This window comes from Rana temporaria, chromosome 6, assembly GCF_905171775.1.
Source record: "Rana temporaria chromosome 6, aRanTem1.1, whole genome shotgun sequence".
In the NCBI taxonomy this organism is placed as follows: domain Eukaryota; kingdom Metazoa; phylum Chordata; class Amphibia; order Anura; family Ranidae; genus Rana; species Rana temporaria.
This window is the reverse complement of record NC_053494.1, coordinates 79962907-79987215: the sequence shown is the minus strand read 5'-3', so window position 1 is coordinate 79987215 and position 24309 is coordinate 79962907. Positions and strand designations below refer to the sequence as shown.

Genomic DNA, 24309 nt, shown 5'->3' with positions numbered 1-24309 from the left:
CCGCGGCTAGAATTGGCGGGAATCCAAGTCGGATCCCCGTCGCTTCTATGACGGCTTTTTCCCCATCGCGGCGAGCCGGCTCGGCGCTGGCTCCCGTGACGGGGATCGTAGGTGGTCAATCTCGCCGAGAAAGGGAGCGAGATTGACACAATATCGCGGTCACCTACAGTAGCATGAGAATAGGCCAAATAGCATCACTACCACCACACACTGGATAATTGAACCCAGATTTCTCTCCTAAGAAATCTCATATATAAGAAAGACATATCTATGTAGATTTCATCCCATTTTTCTGTATAATTTATATGATTTATACCTAATGCCCCACAGTACGATTTATATATTCAATAAAGTTGAGTAGCTCTGTAATCTCCTGTTTGACACAAGGGAATAAGTTTGAGTTCAACCTGAAAGTAGTTCTGTTACAAGAAGAAATGTAACTTCAACCTTACACTTATATTCAACCAACCAATTATTCAACTACAAATTATATCTTACTCACAGGGTATGTTGAAAGTCCTCATGATACCGCATTTGTGTCCTTTTTTTTTTATTTATTTTTTATATGAATTTGGTGCGTTTTCTTGCTAAATGAAATTCACCAGATCTCTGTACCAATGTTCCTTCATTATAATAAAAGCTTGCTTGGGGGCAAAAAAAAAATCATTTTTTTTTTTCGCTTCTAAAAGCTGTAGCTTCAAAATGCTTCTAGACTAAAATGTGTGCATGGACTGGGTAATAAACTTTCTTCACATGGTCTGAAGTACTTGGATCCAATCTTGGGGCACTTTCCAATGCAGAATCTTCCTGCCTCAGGAAGAAAATTGCCTCCCTTAGGTTCTAACATGTGAACCTAATAGCACCCTTTAGTTTGCTTCTACATAAGGGTTTTAGATTCTAATGGTAGGTTCTTTGAGGCCATTCGCTTTGCCCATTTTCACTTCAGACCTCTTCAATCCAACATTCTCATGACATGGAATAAATAAATCCAATCTCTGGATCATCCACATTTTTCTCTAACCAGACCAAAGTTCTCCCTGACATGGTGGATCTTCTGCCCTGGAATTGGGGAAGGCTATTCTTCAACTGCAGACTCACAGAGTAGATGGTGGTATATGAGTGTGCATTAGGGGCTGCCCAGCAAGTGGTTGTACTGCATTAATCCATAAGTATAATATAATTTATATGGTCTATAAATGTCTTTGTCCTGGACAGTTTTTTTTTTTTAACAAATTTTCTTTTCTTTTTCCCCCTAGCTTCAATCTATAATTACCACAGTTATTGCACATTTCCATGACTTTGCAGACCTTTTTTATGTGGTAAGTAGTACTTTGTTTTGCTAAATCACTAAAGCTAAACCTTATATTTAAAAATAACCTGTATATTGATTGCTTTAGGAGAAATTCTTGCCTTTCCTTGATATGTTCCAAAAAGAGAGTGTTCGAGTAGAGGTTTGCAAGTCCATCATGGAGGCTTTTAACAGGTAAGTTCTAGGTTATACCTATAAGAACATGCTCAGACCAGATGTTGCATTTTGGTGCTGGTAAAAAGCATGGACCTGAGTAAATCCATTGTTATGAAGAGGTCTCACATCAGGAATGCTCAGAGTTGGAAAAAAATATTGCACTCTGCATTTATTACATGTTGACCTGATATGGGTGTAACATGGTATGAAAGGTTAACTTAACCTTTCACCCTTTCACTGCCAGGTTTCTGATCCGAGTTATTAACCTCAAATTTAGCAAACCCCCCCCAATGCCGCCATTTCCCTGTCCCCAGCCTTTCCACCTCTCCCTTTGATGTAGAAATGCTCCCCCACTCTCCTTCCTTATCCCCTTCCCCCCCCCCCCGCACCCAATCCCCTGCAGCTACCCTCAGAAGCCTACATCCCTCCTCTGCCACTCCCGCCACATTCAGGTGTTAAAGGGGCTTAGTGGGAATCCAGATGTGTGTGTCCCCCCCCCCCCCATCACTTTGTCACCCCCTGCACCTCCAGTCTATACATATGTGACATTTAAAAAATTCTACAGGTTGCATTTTTTGAGTTACAGAGGAGGTCTAGGGCTAGAATTATTGCTCTTGTGCAAACGCAGCGATACCTCACATGTGTGGTTTGAACACTATTTTAATATGTGGGCGCTACTCACGTATGTGTTCACTTATGCACGCGAGGACAGGGCACGTCTAACATTATTATTCATTTATTTTACCTTTAACCACTTAAGGACCGCCTCATGTACATATACGTCAGCAGAATGGCACAGGCAGGCACATCAACGTATATATACGTGCCCTGCTTGACGTGGGTCGGGGGTCCGATCGGGACCCCCCCCCCGTACATGCGGCGGTCCCCGTGGCTTCAGGAGCGATCCGGGACGACGGCGCGGCTATTCGTTTATAGCCGCTCCGTCGCGATCGCTCCCCGGAGCTGAAGAACGGGGAGAGCCGTGTGTAAACACGGCTTCCCCGTGCTTCACTGTGTCGGCGCATCGATCGCGTCATTCCCTTTCTAGGGAAGACACGATCGATGACGTCATTCCTACAGCCACACCCCCCTACACTAGTAAACACACACAAAGTAAACCCTAACTCCTACAGCGCCCCCTGTGGTTAACTCCCAAACTGCAACTGTCATTTTCACAATAAAGAATGCAATTTAAATGCATTTTTTGCTGTGAAAATGACAATTGTCCCAAAAATGTGTCAAAATTGTCCGAAGTGTCCGCCATAATGTCGCAGTCACGAAAAAAATCGCTGATCGCCGCCATTAGTAGTAAAAAAAAAAAAAAAAAATGCAAAAAAACTATCCCCTATTTTGTAAACACTATAAATTTTGCGCAAACCAACCGATAAACGATTATTGCGATTTTTTTTACCAAAAATAGGTAGAAGAATACGTATCGGCCTAAACTGAGGAAAAAAAAATGTTATATATGTTTTTGGGGGATATTTATTATAGCAAAAAGTAAAAAATATAGCATTTTTTTCAAAATTGACGCTCTATTTTTGTTTATAGCGCAAAAAATAAAAACCGTGATCAAATACCACCAAAAGAAAGCTCTATTTGTGGGGAAAAAAAGACGCCAATTTTGTTTGGGAGCCACGTCGCACGACCGCGCAATTGTCTGTTAAAGCGACGCAGTCCCGAACTGTAAAAACCCCTTGGGTCTTTAGGCAGCATTTTGGTCCGGGGCTTAAGTGGTTAAAAAAAAAAATATGTCACTTTTATTACTATTGTAAACATTCCTGATATAGAAAAAAAGCTTGACGGGACCTCTTAAATATAATATATGGGTCAAAAAAGACCTCAGGTCTTATATTAACACTGAAATGCAAAAAAATAAAATTGACGTCGCTTACGCCCTGCAATGGTATGGAGATGGATGGGGGGCCATTTTCCCTCTCAATCATCTCCTTACCTAACAGGGAGAAGGACCCAATCACAGATGCCAGCGGCTACCAGTATGCTGCAGAAGGCAATCGTAGAGTGGCGGGTGGGGCAAGCAAAGTCTGCTGCAGAGACACTTTTATCGAAAAGTGGACTGCTCACTGAAGAGGATACCAGGGTTATGTTGGCTATCTGCAGCCATAACAACAATATCCCTCTTCAAAACGGTCTGCCATATAATGACGGTGGTGGTCCGTCTAAGTGGTTAATCAGCCACTCTGTGTATTCCTTACCAATTTTGTTTTCCAATATTTAATCCCATTCCAATTTATTTGGGTGTAAACAATCATATCCTACTTGGTATTTTGTATATCTTCAGTGTATGAATCTCCTATCTTGATTCATGGGACTTCTGAGGGAAATCCTCCACATCTCATTAAACTGGTACATGCATGCCATTAAAATGACGTAGCTGCCAAATTATCTGCGTTCGTGTTTCTTGAGATCAAGCTTCATGCACTAGCTATGTTTTTTGTTTAGTTTTTTTGGTCCTGTATTTAAAATTGACATATACTCAGATTGCTTTAAATACATTTTGATTAAATAAAGAATAAAGAAGATTTAATGGACCCAAAAGCATATTTGTGTTTGCAGGGTGTTAACATACTTAAAACAAATTGCAATCTTCATAGTAAATAAACAAGTCAGAATCCAGCTCTCATAATTAAACATAACGCTGGTTGACATGACTTACTGCACTTTTTCGTTTTTGCTCATTTTACTGTTTTTTGAAATACACCAAGCCTTCCTTTTTAGTGTAGGTCCATCCTGGAACTCCCTTTTATCTAAGCTGAAATATATCTGTTATTTCACATATACTGCATACATAGTAACAGTGGCGGTAAAGTCTCATTTATATTGCAATCACAATTGTTATGCTCTTGATTGATTTGTACTCACATCTCTGTGTGTATATATATATATATATATAAATATGTTTTAAATATATTTCCAATAGGAATCAACAGGAAGCAACTAAGGATCCAGTCATGCTGAATGCTCTGCTCCATGTTTGTAAGACGATGCACGATTCTGTGAAGTGAGATTCTCTGCATTTTACTTTACTGGTTATTTGCTCAAATAGAATGGAACTACAGATGATAAAAAGTTTTGTCTGTGCATACAATCGAACTGATAGAAAATATCTGTTGGGGGTGGGAAGGAGGTTACATGGTCCAACTATTGGTGTCCTGTGATAATCATTTGATTTGAAGACTTCTTACTTTTCTGTAAACATATTGTTAAAGAATAACCCCAGTCAAATTTAAAGGTGTAATGCTAAGTTCACAAAGCAGTTATATATATCAAAGCCTTTAACCTGTCTATACTGTTAATTTACATTTTGGGTGCATTGCACAGACGTTCAATAGTGAAACCATAAATGCATGTGAGAAAAAAAATGTACTGCAATGTTTTTTCCGCCCCCACCCACCTATGCAGTATTCGGATTCATGAAAATAACAAGTAATAGCATTTTTAGGTTATAATAATATATAATAGTGATATACAGCTTATCACCATGAATATTCCTATAGGTACAGCATCAATGACCCACCTCAGAGCAGAAAGGTGATATATTTGTCAGAGAAAGATCTATAGTTATCCCCTATTCTAAAGTCCGTGTTCTGAAATAAACTATTTCACTATTTAGAGACATCATTATGAAATCTTAAGGATTCATATCAGGCTTTGAAAACCAGCAGTTTCAAACCTTTTCAAACTTGTTTTGATCAGTCCTTGTTTGAGTATGTTTCTTTGTAAAATGACAAAGCTGAAATCACCAACTCCTTTGGTTGGTGATCTTCTCCCGTGCAACACAGAGTAGTGAAGGGGGGACCCTTCTGTGCGGAGATACCGAGGAGTCTGGAAGCTGAAGGATCTTCCTGAAACCTTGGCAGAGGTTTATATCTGCTAACGTGAGTTTTGATCTTGTTTGAGGTCCTACATTCTGGTAAGGGTCCCCCCTTCACTACTCTGTGTTGCACGGGAGAAGATTGTATTGCTGTGGTGGTGGATGACAGTATCACTCTACATCTGCAGACACTTCTATCAGTGTTCACCTGGAACTTACATCTTTTCTCTCTTTGATTGGACTAATTTTTGATTTGCACACTTGGCAATTCACCACATGGATGCCATTTGATATTGTCGTATTTACTGTTGTATTCACTGGCCTTTTCTCACTTTTGGGACATTGTACGTTACACAGTAATTTTTTGCATCATATATCATGTTTTGAGTGTGTTTTAGTACTCAAATATTTTTTGTGTGGTTGCACTTAAATGTTTTATTGATTTGATTAGCGGTTACACCTATATTAGTAATTGCTTTGGAGTGTAGGTTATACTGCTGCCAAGCTGTTATTTACACACTTTTTTCACCCATATGATATCAATGTTTCCATTTTTGATGGTATCACTTAGCGCAACTATTATTTTCGTTTTCTGAATCACCTTTTTTTCTTGTGATTTTTTTTCTCGCTTTTTATTATTTTGTTCCTGCATTTTTTAATCCTGTGATTCTTCTATCACAGCAAACTGGGGGACAGGCTGGGCCTTGACTCTTGATTTCCCCCATGTTCGGCCATCAAGCGTGTGCCAGCCCTCAGCTCAGCTTTGGGGCGTCCACGACAGGGCCCCCGTTGCTCCAGGGGTGGCCGGGGAACATTTTGTTCTAGGCACACTATGACCGTTCTTTTATGGCTTTGTCACAGTGTGTCTGGCCGACAGCCATGCCGTTTAGCGGACATTGGTTCTGTCTGGGATACCTTCAGCCAGTGGTCGCAGGACGGGTAAGTAGTGGCCCCTTGCTCAGGTAAGGGGGTATGGCTGGAATTTTCCCCTGGGAGGTCGACTGAGGGCTTGCCCTACTTTCCTCTCCCTCCTTTCCCATTTGGGTAGCGGCTGTGAGGGGGGGTTTTGGGGGTCTCCTATACACCTGGACCTGTGTGTGTAGCGGGGGCTGTGTGTGTTCACTGCAGGGGGCTGTGTGTGTTCACTACAGGGCCTTTTGTGTGCTGGGATGTGAATTTTGTGCTGTGCTGTTTTGCTGTGTCACTGTCTTTTTAAATGCGCAACGGCCCGCCATTTTGCCGAAGTCACGCTTTTTATAGCTTGTCGGCATTTTCTTGTGGTCTATGCTGTTTTTTACACATTTGGCGGCCATCTTGGAATTCGCTTGGCCTCGTGTGACCGTTTTAGCGCTGCAAAAAAGACTGCGAATCTGCCTGAGGGGACAGACACAGCACAGCCGGCTTCTCAGCACACCTTGGGCTTCTCTCAGACCGCGCTGCACCGGGAGGGGTCGTGAGTTCCCAGGGGGCCCCCATACTCTGTAGTAGCAGCCAGGAGGTGACCAGTGGGGATTTTTTTTCTGCCTTGCAGTAAGGGTGACACAGCGCTGGGGCATTATGGAGCCTGAACCAGGGACTTCTTCCCCAGCAATGCCTGAGTTAACCCTTGATGCCCCTCCCCCTGCCACATCTGTTGAGGCAATGTCGGCTGTCCTGGAGTCTTTTCTCGCCAGGTTTGAAGCAGCTAGTGCCCAGGAGGGGGGTAAAAAGCGCCCCCTCCCTGAGCTTGCTTCTGGGGATGTCTCTGACGCAGAATCGGAACATGCTATTGCTACTTCTGGTTCTGTAGTGTCAGAGGATGCGGGCTTAACCCACAAGGACAGTGAGGGTGACTCTGCTTCAGGGTCAGTTGCTGACAAGGAATTTGTTGAAGCTCTTATTTCTGCGGTGCGTGATACTCTGAAACTTGAAGATGTGGCGGAGGCACCTGATGTGCCAGTCCCTTTTGGGTTCCGCAAACTGCCACGCACCGCTAAAGTGTTTCCTTGTGTTCCTTATTTGGACAGTATGTTGTACAAGGAATGGGATACACCGCAAAAAGTTTTTGCCGTTCCAAAATACTTTGCAACCCGTTGCCCCCGTGAGGAGGACTTTTTGAAAAAGTGGGTCTCTCCTCCGTCAGTGGACCCTCCCGTGTCCAGACTAAGCAAAGGCCACCACGTTGCCTGTGAAAGGGGCTCCTGCATTTAAGGACCCTGCTGATAGGAGAGTGGAGGCTGTGGCCCGCTCCCTATTCACTGTTGTGGGGTTCGGTGGTGAGGCTGGCTCTGGCCGGGACCCTGGTGTCACAGACTCTGACTGAAAGGGCGAAGCTCCTGCTACAGGAGCTGGAGGAACGGGACGCTTCCGAGTCCTGTAGGGACTTGGCTGAACAATTGGTTTAGGGTCTAAAATTTGTCTGAGTCGGCCATGGATACGATCCCCTTGCTTTCCAGGGCTTCCGCCTATGCGGTGGTATTGCGCTGCCTTGTGTGGCTGAAATGCCGGTCTGCAGACCAGTCCTCTAAGAAGGCTTTGGTGGATTTGCCCTTTAAGGGTGAACAGCTTTTTGGGGCATCCCTGGATGACATCATTAAGGATGCCACGGGTGGTAAGAGCCTTGCCGCAAGCAAGGACCCTCCTTTACTAACCCAAAGCGTTTTTTTTCGTGCGCGCGGCGGGAAAAGGTCCGCAAGGTGCTTAAGCCCCCGCTGCGGGGCAGAAGCGCACCTGGTACCGCAAGCCCAACAAGCCTGCGGACAAACCTGCTTCCGCATGAAGGTCTGGCCCCGCCCGGGTCTCGGGTGGGGGGCCGGCTTCGCGAATTCGCGGATCGGTGGAGGTCTCTTCTGTCCGACTGTTGGGTTTGCGAAGTGGTTGCCTCGGGGTACAAGATAGTTTCTCTCTTGTCCCCCAAACAGATTGTTTCCTTCCAACTTCCTCCGGTTCGCCGGCAGGCCCTGTCAGGGGCTGTCCAGGATCTACTGGACAGGGGGGTGATTGTGCCGGTTCCCTCGCAGGAACGGTTTCAGGGGTTTTACTCCAATCTGTTCGTGGTCCCCAAGAAGGAAGGGGTCCACCCTATCCTGGACCTCAAGGCCCTCAATTGCTTTGTCAAGGTACAAAAGTTCAGGATGGAGTCGATTCGCTCGGTGATAGCGGCACTCCATCAGGGGGACTTCATGGCGTCCCTAGATATCATGGACGCATACCTACATGTTCCCATATGTACAAAGCACCAGAGGTTTCTGTGCTTTGAGATCGGAGAGGATCACTTTCAATTTGTGGCCCTCCCGTTCAGCTTGGCTTTGGCACCGCGGGTTTTCACCAAGGTGCTCGCCCTGATACTAGCCCTGCTGAGGCAGCGAGGGATCGCTATCGTGGGATATCTGGACGACCTTCTCCTGAGAGCTTTCTCAGGCTCAGAGTGAGCCATCTGGTCAAGTCTTCCCTGGTGTGGTGGCTGACGTCTCCGGTGCTTCGGACCGGGAAGTCTTTTCTGCCGTGCCGCTGGACAGTGGTCACGACAGATGCCAGCCTCTCCGGCTGGGGGGGGGGGGCGTTTGGGGCACTCAGTCAGCCCAGGGGCACTGGACTCAGGAAGAGTCCCGCCTGCCGATCAATATTCTGGAACTCCGAGCAATCAAGCTGTGCCTTGCCAGGTGGTCCCTGGAGCTGCAGGGCTGACCGGTCAGGATCCAGTCCGACAACGATCATCAGGGAGGCACAAGGAGCTCAGCGGCAGCGACGGAGGTCGCGCACATCCTTTGGTGGGCCGAAAGGTCCGTTCCGGCTCTGTCGGCCGTGTATATTCCGGGAGTTCAGAATTGGCAAGCCGACTTCCTAAGTCGCACAACTCTGGATCAAGGGGAGTGGTCTCTTCACCCGGAGGTGTTTCAGGGTCTGTGCCGAAAATGGGGCACTTCAGACGTGGACCTTCTAGCGTCCCGCCTCAACCGGAAGGTGCCACGATTCGTGGCCAGGTCAAGACGCGTTGGTGGCTCCTTGGGGTCACTATCACCTAATGTATGCCTTCCCTCCTCTGAAGCTTCTTCCTCGCCTGCTGCGCAGAGTGGAAGCCGAAAGGGATTCCAACAATCCTGATCGCCCCAGATTGGCCACGCCACTCCTGGTACGCGGACCTGGTGCGTCTGGTGGCAGATGCCCCCTGGCGTCTACCCCTGAGAAGAAGATCTTCTGTCACAGGGTCTGATCTTCCATCCTGCTTTACAGTCGCTGGCTTTAACGGCGTGGCTGTTGAGAGCCAGGTACTGAAGGACCGGGGCCTGTCGGGCTCTGTGATCTCTACCATGCTGCGTGCACGGAAGTCTACTTCACGAAAGATTTACCATCGTACGTGGAAAGCCTACATCTCTATGTGTGAGGAGATGAAGTGGCACCCTCGTACATACGTGGTATCCCGGATTCTGCTGTTCTTACAGCGGGGAGTGGATCAGGCTCTCGCCTTGAGCACGGTCAAGAGCCAGATATCTGCTCTGGCTATTTACTTTTAGCGTCCGTTGGCAGCGCACTCCTTGATACGCACGTTTGTGCAGGGGGTCCGCCATGTGGCTCCTCCTGTGCGCCCTCCACTGCCCACATGGGACTTGAATTTGGTCCTCTCAGTGTTTCAGCGAGCTCCCTTTGAGGACATTCGGAAGATCCCTTTGTTGACTCTGTCACAAAAGGTGTTTTTTCTGGTAGCTATTACCTTAATCAGACGAACCCGAAGGAGGTCATTTTTACATTCCCTGGATGTGGTTTGAGCCCTTTGAGTTTACTTATCAGCGACGGCTCCGTTCTGGAAGTCGGACTCACTGTTTGTGTCGGTGTCTGGTCCCAGAAAGGGCCTGGCAGTCTCGTCGGCCACCATTTCCAGGTGGATCCGACAGGTTGTGCTTCAGGCCTATGCCCTGAAGGGGCGGGCGCCTCCTTTTCGGGTCACGGCGCATTCGACCAGGGCGATCGGTGCCTCTTGGGCTTTCCGACATCAAGCCTCTGTGTTACAGGTGTGTAAGGCAGTGACCTGGTCGTCGGTCCACACTTTTTCAAAGTTTTACAAGGTGGATGTGAGTGCATCTTTTGATGCCTCCTTCGGCCGCAGGGTGTTACAGGTGGCAGTTTAAGGTTGGAGTTCCTCCGTTGAGTAACTCCGGTTTTGTTTGGGGGGAAGCTTGGTTTGCTGTGTTGTTTTTCCCACCCCTCAAATTTTTTTGACACTGCTTGGGGACGTCCCTACTGTCAAAGGATGCTGTGTCCGTCCATGAACGGAAGAGAAAATAGGATTTTTGTACTCACCGTAAAATCTATTTCTCTATTTTCTTTTCCGTACATCACGGGACACAGAGCGGCATATTCATTACTATGTGGGTTATATGGAGTACCTTCAGGTGATGGACACTGGCAATCTCAAACAGGAAGTCCCCTCCCTATATAACCCCCTCCCATAGGAGGAGTACCTCAGTTTTTTCGCCAGTGTCTTAGGTGTTGGTCACAAAGAAGTTTGCCTCCAGGTCCTTGAGACTAGGCAGACTATACCGGATCTGTCCAAAGTGCCTCAGAGCCAAAGTGGACAGTACCCGGGCCCCAAGTCGTGGGGTTTCGCCTATAATGCCTCTTCGCTAGGGGCTGGATCCTGGGCCCAGAACTTTGAGCTTTCTAAAGCCCAAAAGGCACTGTTGCCAGGATGCTGTATAGGTCCAGGGCAGTGGTGTTCCACCGGACCCGGGTCCCTGAAGGTCTAGTACAGAACCCACGGAGATGGGGGAAGATTGGGCCTCTTGCTTTTTGCAATACCCTGCAGCGTGGAGCAGGTAAGAGGGGGGCCTGCGGAACTTGGTTCGTCGGCAGGTCCCTCAGGGGGAAGACTAGTTGGGTTAGCCTGGGATGCTCTGCATGGGCAACTACTACCACTATGTCTGCTAGACAGGATGGTCACCTCCCATTTACTAGTATACCCCCCCCACGGACTGTGTTTGCTTGTGGCTGTCCCGCATGGTTTTGGGGGGTAGAGGCTCTTTGCCTGGTTCTAGGGCAAGCAGGGCAAGCCCACCCCCCGTTATCTCCCGGCTTAAAGGCTAGGGACTTGCCTGTATTGGGTGCGTTTTCCCCTGCAGCTCTGGGTCCTCTTGCGCCGCCGGCGTGCTGCTCCTCTCCTCAGAGACACGCTTCCCCTCTGGGACGCGCGCATGACATAGATGCGCGCTGAGGGGGCGGGGAGCGTCGCGACGTCGGCGGGGAGAGGGGGGCGTTCCCCCCTCGCTGTTATCTTCAGCAGTTCTGTCCTCCGGTCAGTGTAGGATTCGTCTGCTGACCGGAGGGACACAGAGCAGGACAGAGCGGAGCAGGGTGACACCTAGTGGCGGTAAAAGAGACCTGTTTAGGTCTGGAGCTAAGCTCCTCACTGACTAAGGGGAGAAAATAGGAGATTTTCCCCTGATTTTCTCTATTAGCCAAAGGGTCTTTTGGCAGCAGTCTGGCATTTACACAGTCCCTTTAAAGTGCAAAAAAAAAAAAAAAAAAAGGATTAACTATTTAAAAAAAAAAAAAAAACACAAAAAAAAAAAAGTTTTCTTTCAGGGAAAGGTGTGCACTACCTTCCCATTGGCTTATAAGGTTTCGTGCCTTAAGCTACTTGTATTATTATTTTTGTTCTCCTTGCTACAACAGTCAGTTGTTAGTAGCGGAGTACCTCGGTATTGTATCATGGGCCCTAAAGGTTCAGGGACTAAAGGTGCTAAAAATGCAAAGAAACAGAAGGGTTCCCCCTCTAGCTCTGAGGATCTTAATCAGACTATGCCGGTTCTGTCGTCTCCTAAAAAGCTAGAAGATGCCGCCTTTGAGGAGCCATTAGGTGTGGTGGGTGCTGTGGCTGGCCCCATTCTGCCCGACCCAGTGTTTGTCACGCAGGATATGTTATCTGTCTCCCTGCAGGGGTTAGAACAGAGGCTGACAACTTTGCTTACTAATTCTCTGGCAGCCAAAAAGCGGACTAGATCTCCGTCCCCTAAGTTGGTGTCCTCTGATGCTGAGATTCTCTCCCCAGAGGAGTTAGAATCCCAGGAGGACCAAACGGAGCAAATCCTAGAAGGTTCAGACATTGAGGAGTCCACTATTGAGGAACCTTTTTCGGTCTCTCAAGCAGAGAATCTGTGGGTACAGTCTTTAACGGACATGGTCCGCTCAGCTTTTAAGCTGCCCTCGCCAGGGCCTCAGATTCCTGCCGTGTCTTCTTTGGGCTCCTTAAAAGCACCATTAAGTAACGCAGTGTTTCCGGTTCACCCTTTATTGGAAGACCTGATCTTTCAAGATTGGGCCCGGCCCGATAAAATTTTTGTGCCTCCTAAAAGGTTTTCTGTTTTGTACCCCATGGAGGAAAGATTTTCAAAGAAATGGGTGCTTCCCGCTGTGGATGCGGCGGTCTCCTGCGTAAACAAATCTTTAACTTGCCCAGTAGAGAACATACAGATGTTCAAGGATCCGGTTGATAAGCGGTTGGAAACCCTTTTGAAGGCATCCTTTTCTACAGCAGGGGCAGTGGTGCAACCGGCCGTGGCTGCAATTGGCGTTTGTCAGGCATTAAAAGACCAGACTAAGCAGATGCTAAGAGAGCTCCTGGCTCAGCAAGCACAGGATCTGGCCGACCTTCCCAGGGCTCTATGTTTCGCGGTGGATGCCATAAAGGACTCCATCCAACAAGCTTCCCGTCTGTCGCTATTCTTGGTACATATGCGAAGGCTCCTGTGGCTAAAGAATTGGTCGGCAGAGACTCCGTGTAAAAAGCTGTTGGCGGTTTTCCCTTCACGGAGGAAGGCTTTTTGGGGAAGATCTGGATAAATACATACAGACAATATCTAGTGGCAAGAGTACTCTTTTACCGGTCAAAAAGAGATTTCGAGGTCCGGCGTTTTAAGCGGCAGCAATCCCCAGCCCCAGGGCCCTCGGCCCCCAGGCAGTATCGACGGCCTCCCGCACGGTCAAACTTTGGTAATAAGTCGCAAGGGCAGGCCGCGGGTGGCAAGCGACCATGGGCCCGCAAGCCAGTTAAACCTGCTCCAAAGTCAGCTTTATGAAGGGGCGCCCCCACTCAATCGGGTGGGGGGCAGGCTTCGATTCTTTGCAAAAGTTTGGGAAGCCAAGATCCTCGACAAATGGGTTCTTTCCTTGGTGGCGGCTGGCTACAAAATAGAATTTCGGGAGTTTCCCCCTCCGCATTTTCAGGAATCAAGAATTCCAAGCGATCCGGAAAGGAGGGCTGCCTTGCTAACAGCCTTGGATCGTCTTCTAAACCAAGGGGTAATCGTAGAGGTACCAGTTCAGGAGCACAAGCTAGGCTTTTACTCCAATCTGTTCATCGTGCCAAAGCCCAATGGCGATGTAAGGCCCATCCTGGATCTAAAGATTCTAAACTCTTACCTGAGGATTCGGTCCTTTCGGATGGAATCCATACGGTCTGCCGCCGCAGCCTTGCAGCGGAACGATTTTTTGGCCTCGATAGACATAAGAGACGCGTATCTTCATGTTCCAATTTTTCAGGGACATCAAAAATTCCTACGCTTTGCAATCGCAGGGCGCCACTATCAATTTGTTGCTCTCCCTTTCGGGTTGGCTACAGCCCCCCGTGTGTTTACGAAGGTCCTGGCCCCCATCTTAGCCAATCTAAGGACCCAGGGAATTTTGATCCTGGCCTATTTGGACGACCTCCTGATCATAGATCACTCTGCTTCGGGCCTGGGTCGAGCGGTAGCCCTTTCAGTTCAGTACCTCGAGGTATTCGGTTGGGTTTTAAACCAAGAAAAGTCGGCTTTACAGCCCACAAAACGGTTGGAATACCTCGGCATGCTGCTAGACACGGAGCAACAAAGAGTGTTTCTTCCTTTAGAGAAGTTCAAGGGGATCAAAGAATTGATCCAGTTGGTGTTAAGCAAAAGGGAGCCAACTATCCGATTGTGCATGAGATTACTGGGAAAAATGGTGGCCACCTTCGAGGCGGTGCCATACGCTCAGGCACACACTCGAATCCTGCAGACAACCATCCTGTCAGCATGGAACAAAGATCCGCAACGCCTGGATCTTCCGTTGATACTTCCATCAAGGGTCCGGCAAAGTCTCTACTGGTGGCTAAAGCCTCGGAACCTCCTAAAAGGGAAATCATTCAGTCCCATCATCTGGAAGTTGGTAACCACAGATGCCAGCCTGAGGGGCTGGGGAGCGGTCCTGGATGGGCAAGTCCAGCAGGGGGTTTGGACAGAGTCGGAAAGAGGGCTGCCAATCAATGTCCTGGAGATCAGGGCGGCACGCTTAGCCTTAAAAGCCTGGACGTACAAACTTCTAGGGTTTCCAGTGAGAGTGCAGTCCGACAATGCCACGGCGGTGGCATATATAAATCACCAGGGGGGCACGAAAAGTCGAGCCGCCCAAAGGGAAGTGAGCTTAATTTTCCTGTGGGCAGAGTCGCATGTACCATGCATCTCGGCGATCTTTATCCCAGGGGTGGACAATTTACAGGCGGACTTCTTAAGTCGCCAGCAGCTGGTTTCAGGGGAGTGGTCCCTCCATCCCCAAGTCTTTCAGGAGATCTGCCAAAAATGGGGATCTCCGGATGTGGACATCATGGCGTCAAGGTTCAACAGGAAACTGAGCAAGTTCATGTCCCGATCAAAGGACCCTCTGGCCTGTGGAACCGATGCGTTGGTTTGCCCTTGGCATCCGTTCAATCTGCTGTACGCCTTCCCCCCGTTACAGATGCTGCCCCGCCTGCTGCGCAGGATCAGGGTGGAGAACAGACCAGTCATTCTGATAGCCCCCGCATGGCCCCGGAGGTCGTGGTACTCACTGATCGTGAGAATGTCAGTTGGCGAACCATGGACCCTTCCACTTCGGCCAGACCTACTCTCTCAAGGCCCGATACTCCACCCTGCCTTACGGCATCTAAATTTGACGGCTTGGCGGCTGAATCCCTGATCCTCAGGGGTAGGGGCCTATCTAGCCAAGTTATTTCTACTCTGATTAAGGCCAGAAAACCAGTCTCCAGAGTAATTTATTACAGGGTCTGGAGGGCCTACGTAAGCTGGTGTGAGTCCCAGAGATGGCTTCCACGCAAATACACCGTTGACAGGGTATTGCGTTTCCTCCAGATAGGGGTAGATAAGGGTTTGGCCTTAAGTACTATTAAAGGACAGATTTCTGCCTTATCAGTATGGTTTCAGAGGCCGTTAGCCACGCACTCTTTGGTTAAAACCTTTTTACAGGGGGTCTTACACATTAATCCCCCCATCAAGTCTCCGGTTTGTCCGTGGGATTTGAATCTTGTGTTGTCAGCGCTGCAAAAACAGCCATTTGAGCTTCTGGCAGAGGTTCCGTTGGTATTACTGACTCGGAAGTTGGTATTTTTGGTCGCCATGGCTTCCGCTAGAAGAGTGTCAGAGCTGGCAGCCTTGTCTTGTAAAGAACCTTACCTCATTCTGCATAAGGATAGGGTGGTTCTCCGTCCACATCCGTCTTTTCTGCCTAAGGTGGTGTCCAGTTTTCACTTGAACCAGGATTTGGTCCTACCATCCTTTTTTCCAAAGCCCACTTCTAGAAAGGAAGGGTTGCTGCACACCTTGGATGTTGTCAGGGCCATGAAGGCCTATCTCAAGGCTACAGAAGAGATTCGAGAGACGGATATATTGTTCATTCTGCCGGAAGGGCCTAAGAGAGGTCAGGCAGCAGCTAAAGCTACCATCTCTAGATGGATTAAGCAGGTAATCGGTCAGGCCTACGGCTTGAAGGGGTTGCCCCCTCCTTTATCAGTTAAGGCCCATTCTACTAGGGCCATGAGCGCCTCCTGGGCAGCACACCACCAGATCTCTATGGCTCAGGTTTGCAAGGCGGCAACCTGGTCATCGGTCCACACGTTCACAAAATTTTACCAATTGGACGTGAGACGAAGGGCCGATGCAGCCTTTGGACAGGCAGTGCTGCAGGCTGCGATTTGAGATCCTCTAGATTCGGGGCACCCTTGATTAATTAATGAATTCATTAAATTAATCAGAATAATTATTTTTTGTTGGATTTAATTTGGATTTATTATGATTTAAAGAATACTTTCTGAATTAAATCTCCTGGCTGAGATGTCTCCCTCTCCTCATTGGAAGCATTGCTTTCGGACATCCCACATAGTAATGAATATGCCGCTCTGTGTCCCGTGATGTACGGAAAAGAAAACGGGATTTTTAATACAGCTTACCTGTAAAATCCTTTTCTTGGAGTACATCACGGGACACAGAGCTCCCACCCCTCTTATGGGGAACATTTTGGGTGGCATACTGCTTGCTACAAAACTGAGGTACTCCTCCTATGGGAGGGGGTTATATAGGGAGGGGACTTCCTGTTTGAGATTGCCAGTGTCCATCACCTGAAGGTACTCCATATAACCCACATAGTAATGAATATGCCGCTCTGTGTCCCGTGATGTACTCCAAGAAAAGGATTTTACAGGTAAGCTGTATTAAAAATCCCTTTTTTGTACTCACCGTAAAATCTATTTCTCTGAGTTCATGGACGGACACAGCACCCACCCCTCCTTTGTTTGTACTGCTTGTTACGAACTGAGGCTGCTGGAGCGGGGTGTGGGTTGTGCCCGGGGAGCCACGCCCCCTGGGAGGAGCTGCACTATGGAAAGGTTAAGAATAGGGGGGTGTAGTGGCGCTTGCAAATATTAAAGTGAATAAGACTTAATAATCATAATAACAATTCCTGTTGATGAAAAGAAAATAATTTCCAAGAATAATAATTCGAACAAATACACCAATTCCTGTGTGTCTAAATATGTTCCACTCCAGATGTAATCAAAAACCGCCCAACATCAATAAAATAATGTGGAGGGTGATGGAAGTGAAATAATAATAAAAATTACCTCTTAAGGTAGACAAACGTGCCAATAAAAGCACAGTGTTGATGAGGTGAAAATGAAACAATAAAAGAAAACAATAAAAGAATCATGTAGATTAAGATAATAGCAATAATTCTTCATAAACCATAAATATATAAATGATAATTAAATGTGAATAAGCAATTAACTCCATAAAGTGCTCCATCCACTAAAAGTGCATTGTGCAATAATATGTGAACTAAATAGTGAATATAGTCCAATAAAAATGGTCTTGTAAACAAAATTCCTTAATAATGAAATGTTCAATAACATGCATGGGTGAAAAGGACCCAATCCATAAATTTTCTGCAGTGAAGGTGTCCCATATAATCCACCACGGGATCAAACACAAAAAAGTGACATAAATATTAAAATTGCCTATTAAACGTGTCCAGTGCACAATTGTGCAGAATAAAACAAATCCAATATTTAGAAAGGAATTTCAATCATTGATTTCAAAGTGCATAAGTGCTCCACTACTATTCAAAGTCCACAGATGCTGCTTCAGTGCGTGATGATAAGCGTGCACACGTGCTTGCACACACAGAAAAAACGCCAGGCTCTCCACAGTGTAGATATAAAGATGAGTGTTTCTGCAAGCCCCTTACCTTAAAGAGGCTTGTATTAAGCCTATAGTAATGCTGATAATGCGTGTCCCACAGCCAGCCTGCTTCTCCAATCCCACAAATGAAGGCTCACAAGGTCACAGCGATGGCACTCAAACAAAGAACAGGAAGCCTCCATAGCGTAAAACCATTAGCAATTTATTAAATAAAGAAACAAATAACACTCACACACGGAGCTCTAACAACAGCATGTGAAGTACACAGATTGTCTCCGCTCTGCGGCCACGAGCGGATGATGTCACCAACAGCCCTCCTTCTTCCTCACGCATATCGTGACACCACACGTCACTTAGTTATAGGATGGAGGGCGGCTGGTACGAGGGTGACTCTTATAGTGCCGCGCTGACAGGATGGCCAAAGCAACCAGACAGAGGACAAATCAATAACATTTACCATGATTAACATTATGCTATTAACGAAGCTCAAATACATATTTAAAATATTTAAATTAAATTAATAATAAAAATTAATAATCCTACGATATAATTGCTCCCTCTAGTGGTAAATGAGGACATGAAATAAAATAAACATTACAGCTCACAGGTAAAAGGTGCACCACCACCCCCTGCTGGATGCTGAAACTACCACATGAGAACAATAGTTCCTTGTATAGTAAATGGTCAACACTATGGGATGATGAAACAACATAAATGATGATCTATACCAGTGTTTCTCAACTCCAGTCCTCGGGGGCGCACCAACAGGTCATGTTTTCAGGATTTCCTCAGATCAAACTGCTGTGGTAATTACTAAGGCAGTGAAACTGATAAAATCACCTGTGCACAATAATGGAAAGCCTGAAAACAAGACCTGTTGGTGCGCCCCGAGGACTGGAGTTGAGAAACACTGATCTATACTAAAGCTTCCAAAATAGATGAGGAAAGGTAATGATCCAATAGGAAATTGCAAAAAAAACAAAAGTAGGGAATACCTCAGGATAAGGGATAACTATTCATACTGATAAGTGGCAGTAGACCAATAAAAAATCTAAGAGGATAAATGCTTGGAAATATTGATGATACAAGCTGCAAAAATTAAAATGCCTAATATATCAAATAAAAGGATGATGATAATAATATCCTAAAATTATTTTAAAATACATTTAAAAGGGAGAGTAAGATAAAAATGCTAAAAATTAGATATAAAACAGTTTAGATCAAACTCAACATTATGCCCATGCAGCGTCAAAGTGCATAATTCATGTATCCAGCGGGATTCCGCCTGACTGATCTTCTGTATTTTGTCTCCCCTCCAATGGGGTTTATATTTCTCTATACCCCATACCATTAATGAGGAGGGGTCTCTGTTATGGCAACGGTCATAATGACGGGATAGGCTATGCTTGGGGAACCCATTTTTGATGTTTTGTGTATGCTCCCGAAGCCTTTTCCAGAGTTTCCTTTTTGTCCTTCCAACGTACTGAATTTTACATGGGCATTCTAAAAAATAGACTACCCCTTCAGTCTCACAGGAGATACAATCTTTAATTTTATATTCTTTCCCTGTAAAACTGGATTTAAAATGTTCTTTTTTCTTTTTGCTCTCCTTGGTATGTCTACATGTAAAGCATTTTTTACATGGGTAGTAACCTTTTTCATTAAAAAATGAGAAACTTTTTTTCTCCGGAGGAGAATGTATTGGATCCTCCGGAGAAAAAAAGTTTAAAATTTTTTAATACTCCTGGAGTATTTTAGTGAAATAAGCTTATAGATCACTTAGAGAAATCAGAAAAGGGAAATGGGAGGTGCTTGGATAAATTGGTACCATGACGATGGAAGACTCAAGTACAAATCAAAGTAAAAAATTATTTTAATTGATTATACAAAATTTATAAAAATAGAGCAGTAGCATAATATCGGTCATTAACCACTTAAGCCCTGAGCCTGGTTTTAAGATTCGGTGTTTACGAGACTAAAACATTTTGTTTTGCTATAAAATTACTTAAAACCCCCGAACATTATATATATTTTTTTCTAACACCCTCGAGAATAAAATGGCAGTCATTGCAATACTTTTTGTCACCGTATTTGCGCAGCGGTCTTACAAGCACACTTTTTTTTGGAAAAAAATCACTTTTTAAAATAAAAAAATAAGACAACAAAAAATTTGGCCCAATTTTTTTACATATTGTGAAAGATAATGTTACGCCAAGTAAAATGATACCCAACATGTCACGCTTAAAAATTGCGCCTGCTCGTGGCATGGCGTCAAACTTTTACCCTTAAAAATCTCGATAGGCGACGTTTAAAAAATTCTACAGGTTGCATTTTTTGAGTTACAGAGTAGGTCTAGGGCTAGAATTATTGCTCTCGCTCTAACGATCTCGGCGATACCTCACTTGTGTGGTTTGAACACGGTTTTCATATGCAGGCGCTACTCGCGTATGCGTTCGCTTCTGCGCGCGAGCTCGTCGGGACGGGGCACTTTAAAAAAAAAATTGGGGGGTTTTCGTATTTATTTTTAATTATTTTACAATTTTTAACACTGAAATAGGAATAAAAGTGATATTTTTTTTTTTTATTACAAGGAATGTAAACATCCCTTGTAATAGAAAAAAGCATGACAGGTCTTCTTAAATATGAGATCTGGGGTCAAAAAGACCTCAGATCTCATATTTAGGCTTAAATGCAAAAAAAAATAAAAACAATTATTGAAACTGTCATTTTTTCAAATGACAAAAAAAAATGTGCGGGACTGACGTTATGATGTCACTTCCGCCCAGCAGAGCTATGGGGACGGGTGAAGGACATTTTTCCTTCACTCGCAACCCCAGTCAGCTGCCGAGCAGTCCCGATCGCCTCCGCCGCTACCAACGGCTACGGTAAGCGGCGGAGGGCGCGGGAGAGCGGGGCCCTCTCCCGCCACGATAACGGCGATCTCGCGGCGAATCCGCCACGGAGACCGCCGTTATCGCTGACAGGACCACCCACTGAAGAGATGAATATCTTGGTTGTGGCAGCAACTGCTGCCGTTACTGAGATATCCATCTTTAAAGTGATGACGTATAACGACGGTGGGCGGTCGCCAATGAAGTGGTTACAGATGGTGGTTGCATTAAAGATTTTATAGTGGGTTGAGTAATCATACGCTATCCCGACATGTTTCGCCTCTGGGCTTCATCAGGGGAAGTATGTCTCAACCATACATAAGGCAACTATATAAATAAGAGAGAGAGAATAATAATACAGTTCAGATATCACATTTGTTTTGGAGATCTGTTTGTTGACAGGTCCACCAATGGAAAAGGGGAAAAGCTTACCACCAAAAGGCCCCAGTACCCCTTATGCAGGGGAAGAAAGCCACAAGGCGTCGGGGGGGCCGGATCAAAGCCCGAGCAACTATGCAACCACAGTGAGCGCTCTAAAGACCTGGCCAAGAAAAAAAAAATGATAATAAGTAAAAATTGAATCAAACATTACCACTAAAAGAGGCTAAGACGATATAATAATAGAATATGCAGAAAGAAGCAACCATACAAAGGAGAGAGTTTCACCAAGGATTTTATACTTGTATGCAAGAACAACATAGATCTCAGTCAGTGTATTTAAAATCACAATTTGAAATAAGGCGGGGGGGGGGGGGGGCTGTTGATAGGAGAATCAAATATATCCCAAAATGGGGGAAACTTTATGAAGAATCTATGAAGGATTTTTTAAATCCTTATAAGTGTGTTATTTTTTGCTGTTATTTTAACATATTTATTAAAAGTATCAAACTAGAACTAAAAGTCCAAATGATAAACAGCGCTGGTTAAAGTTGGTTAAATGCCCAACTGCATAAAGGCATTCATGTGATGACGGTGTAACAGGAATTTCATACAGTGATGGGTGCTTCTAATGGTAAGTTTGTGATGGATCCTACACCTGCTCCCAATCTTCACCACAAGTGAGGCACACTCCCCTTTGGGGTACAAACTCACCAGAGGGCCAATATATATATAAGCCTTAAGCGGTATCTTTCACTGGGACATCCGTCAACAATGCTGGGGTCAGCGTGGGTTAGTACTCCATATACATATAAAGACAAGAAGGCACCAAAATAGTGTAATCCTGTTTTTAATAGTAAAAAAAAGTACCCCTTTGACACAATTGATAAAACCCCCGCTCCAAATGCACATACCGTCAGTATACAGGTGATGAGCATAAAGTAAGAGTGACTTCTGAATGGTGTCTGAGGCCCCAGAGGTTTGCGTGTGGTTGTCACAACGCTAGTCTTCCTTCCTGGTCTGTGTGAACCACCAGTGAAGCGCACTCGTCACTTCCGGTTTCCGGATCGCCGTAATAGTCCCGCCCTGAGCGGTTTCGTCATCCAATCGAGTTCAACAGAGGGCGTGGCTATTCTGCGTGGACGTGCAAGTTATAAACACTCTCCTGTCAGCTGATTGGACACAAGAGGCACATGAATCGCTCCCATTGGTCCATCCCTAAGCAAGATAAACTGCTATAGCACAAGACTGGAGATAGAATTAAATAAGCATGTCACGATCGTGTAGCTGCACATATTAGCTGAGGGTCAGGGAGAGCATAATAAAACGCTCTCAGAGCTGCAGCGTGAATTGCGACGGGTCCGCATAGAACTGCAGTTCAGAGTAATCCGTAGTGCGGTGTTCCCCTTTACGGGTAATTTGCATCAAACACTCTTTGGTCTGGTAAAAGTGCATATGAAAAAAAAACATCCCTGGGCACATGTTCAGGTATGAACAAGGGCTTTGGGAGGTGGTGGATTCTGTCAATGGACAGCTCTATGGGAGGGAGGTCAGGCATTAACGATAAGAGCATTGCAGTGGCATACGAGCGCAACTCAGATGGCTGAATTGATTCTGGAATGCCTCTCTTTACATTATTTCTTCTGGACCTGTCCTCTAAATCTGCCAGCTTTGCTTTAATCCACATATGCTCCCTTTCCACTGTGTCATGGGCATCAACCAGGTCATTAATTGTTGAGGCATATATTCCCCCATCTTAGATTCAATATGATTTACTCTGTCCCCTACTGCAGTAAGTTCAGAGCTAAATTTCCTCATACATGTCATCATGTCAGTATGAATAGTACTTCTCAGGGAGATGAGCATGTCTTTCAAAGTTGTGTCCAGGACTGGCTGGTTCTGTGTGGGGAAGGACACTATGGAATCAGGGAGCTCCCTGGTGTCCTCCTGTGAATCTGCATTTGACCTCACCTCACACTGCTGCATGTCCTGCTCATCCATCCTGAAGCGAGCCTTTGCTGGACTTCTAATAAGAGGTGAAGGAGCCTGCTGTGTCCCCTGTGTGCATCGGGCATTTCCATACGCCTGATCATCATGGCTGTGGCCGTCTCTGTGCGCCGACCGCGGGGTGAATGAGGAGCCGGCGCAATCTTTCCCAAGAGGTTGCGGAGGCATGGTGAAATATGCCGTCAGCTTTTTTGGGCGATGCTCCGCTTGGCGTCGCCTGGTCATGGTGCCCAGATGTGGGGGAGGTAATCCGCCGTGTGTGGGCTTCTTTTCGGTGCCCTGTGCTGCTATTAGCCGCTGATTCTCCTCCTGGATGCCGGAGCTCCGGAGTTACGCCACCATCACGGTGAAGGTCAAGCAAAGCCCCCCAATTATATCTGTTTTTTACATATTCCACTGTATATGTTGTTCGCCCCTCTTTTTTAGCTTGACATCTCCTTGTTGCTTTTCCACCTCTATTGCGGATCCAATCTTTGGTTGGCTGTTTCCGTGCTTTCTTTGGTTTTGGGTGCTGGCACCTTGAGGCCCTTTGCCCAGGAGTGACCACGGCCGTCGCTTCTTCTTTTGCACGCCCCAGCCGCACCTTCCGACCTACTGCCGCTTGGCCTTCTGGTCTCTGAAGTTCTGTGTTGTGTCGGGAGGATCTCGGCGCCTGCACATTGGCACCCTCATGTCCACACCCGGCTGGTGACGTCATTGACACTCTTGTATCTTTCAACGCTCGCTGATATTTTCATTAATGTCCTTACTCTTCTCCTCTATGCTCCCGTGTTTAACCCTTTAGTACTGATATATATATATATATAAAATTATTTTCCCTTATGCCTACACATTTTTATTTATCTATCGTCCCCAATCCTTATTAATATAATCATTTAACCGTTATTAACTATTCACTCATTATATATGTTATATTTACTATGCGCCTGTAATGATCACTACTGTTTACGATATTCCCATTCCATTGCCTACGTCAGCTTATCCGACAGTCCGACAAGCCAGCAGACACGATCCATAATAATTCCATCAGAGACGAGACATTCTGTGTTCTGAGTCAAATGTATGAACACGTTTAATGGTATCTTGGCTTTCTTATATACAGTACAAGCATATTTCAGTTAATCACAGGGACAAAGAACTCTCCACCCACACATCACACAATGGGGCTTCAATCACATTCTTTTAGACAATGACATTCAGTTGAGCTAATCATTAGTCATCCCCCAGATGTCCCGTCTCTGCAATTAGAGGAGGTAATTACTACAGCTTGACAAGTCA

At 45.9% G+C, this 24309-nt stretch overlaps 1 protein-coding gene across 5 annotated transcripts in view; it reads left to right on the top strand.

Moving 5' to 3' along the window:
* VPS35L (VPS35 endosomal protein sorting factor like) overlaps positions 1-24309 on the top strand; it is a 1107598-nt gene that overhangs the window by 816470 nt on the left and 266819 nt on the right. For 4 of the 5 annotated variants that reach the window (XM_040358550.1, XM_040358548.1, XM_040358547.1 and 1 more), the window contains 3 exons: positions 1257-1319; positions 1398-1483; positions 4407-4487. In XM_040358550.1, coding sequence (XP_040214484.1) covers positions 1257-1319; positions 1398-1483; positions 4407-4487 — 230 coding nt within the window. The remainder of the gene's footprint in view (positions 1-1256; positions 1320-1397; positions 1484-4406; positions 4488-24309) is intronic. The other variant, XM_040358549.1, reaches the window with a different exon arrangement.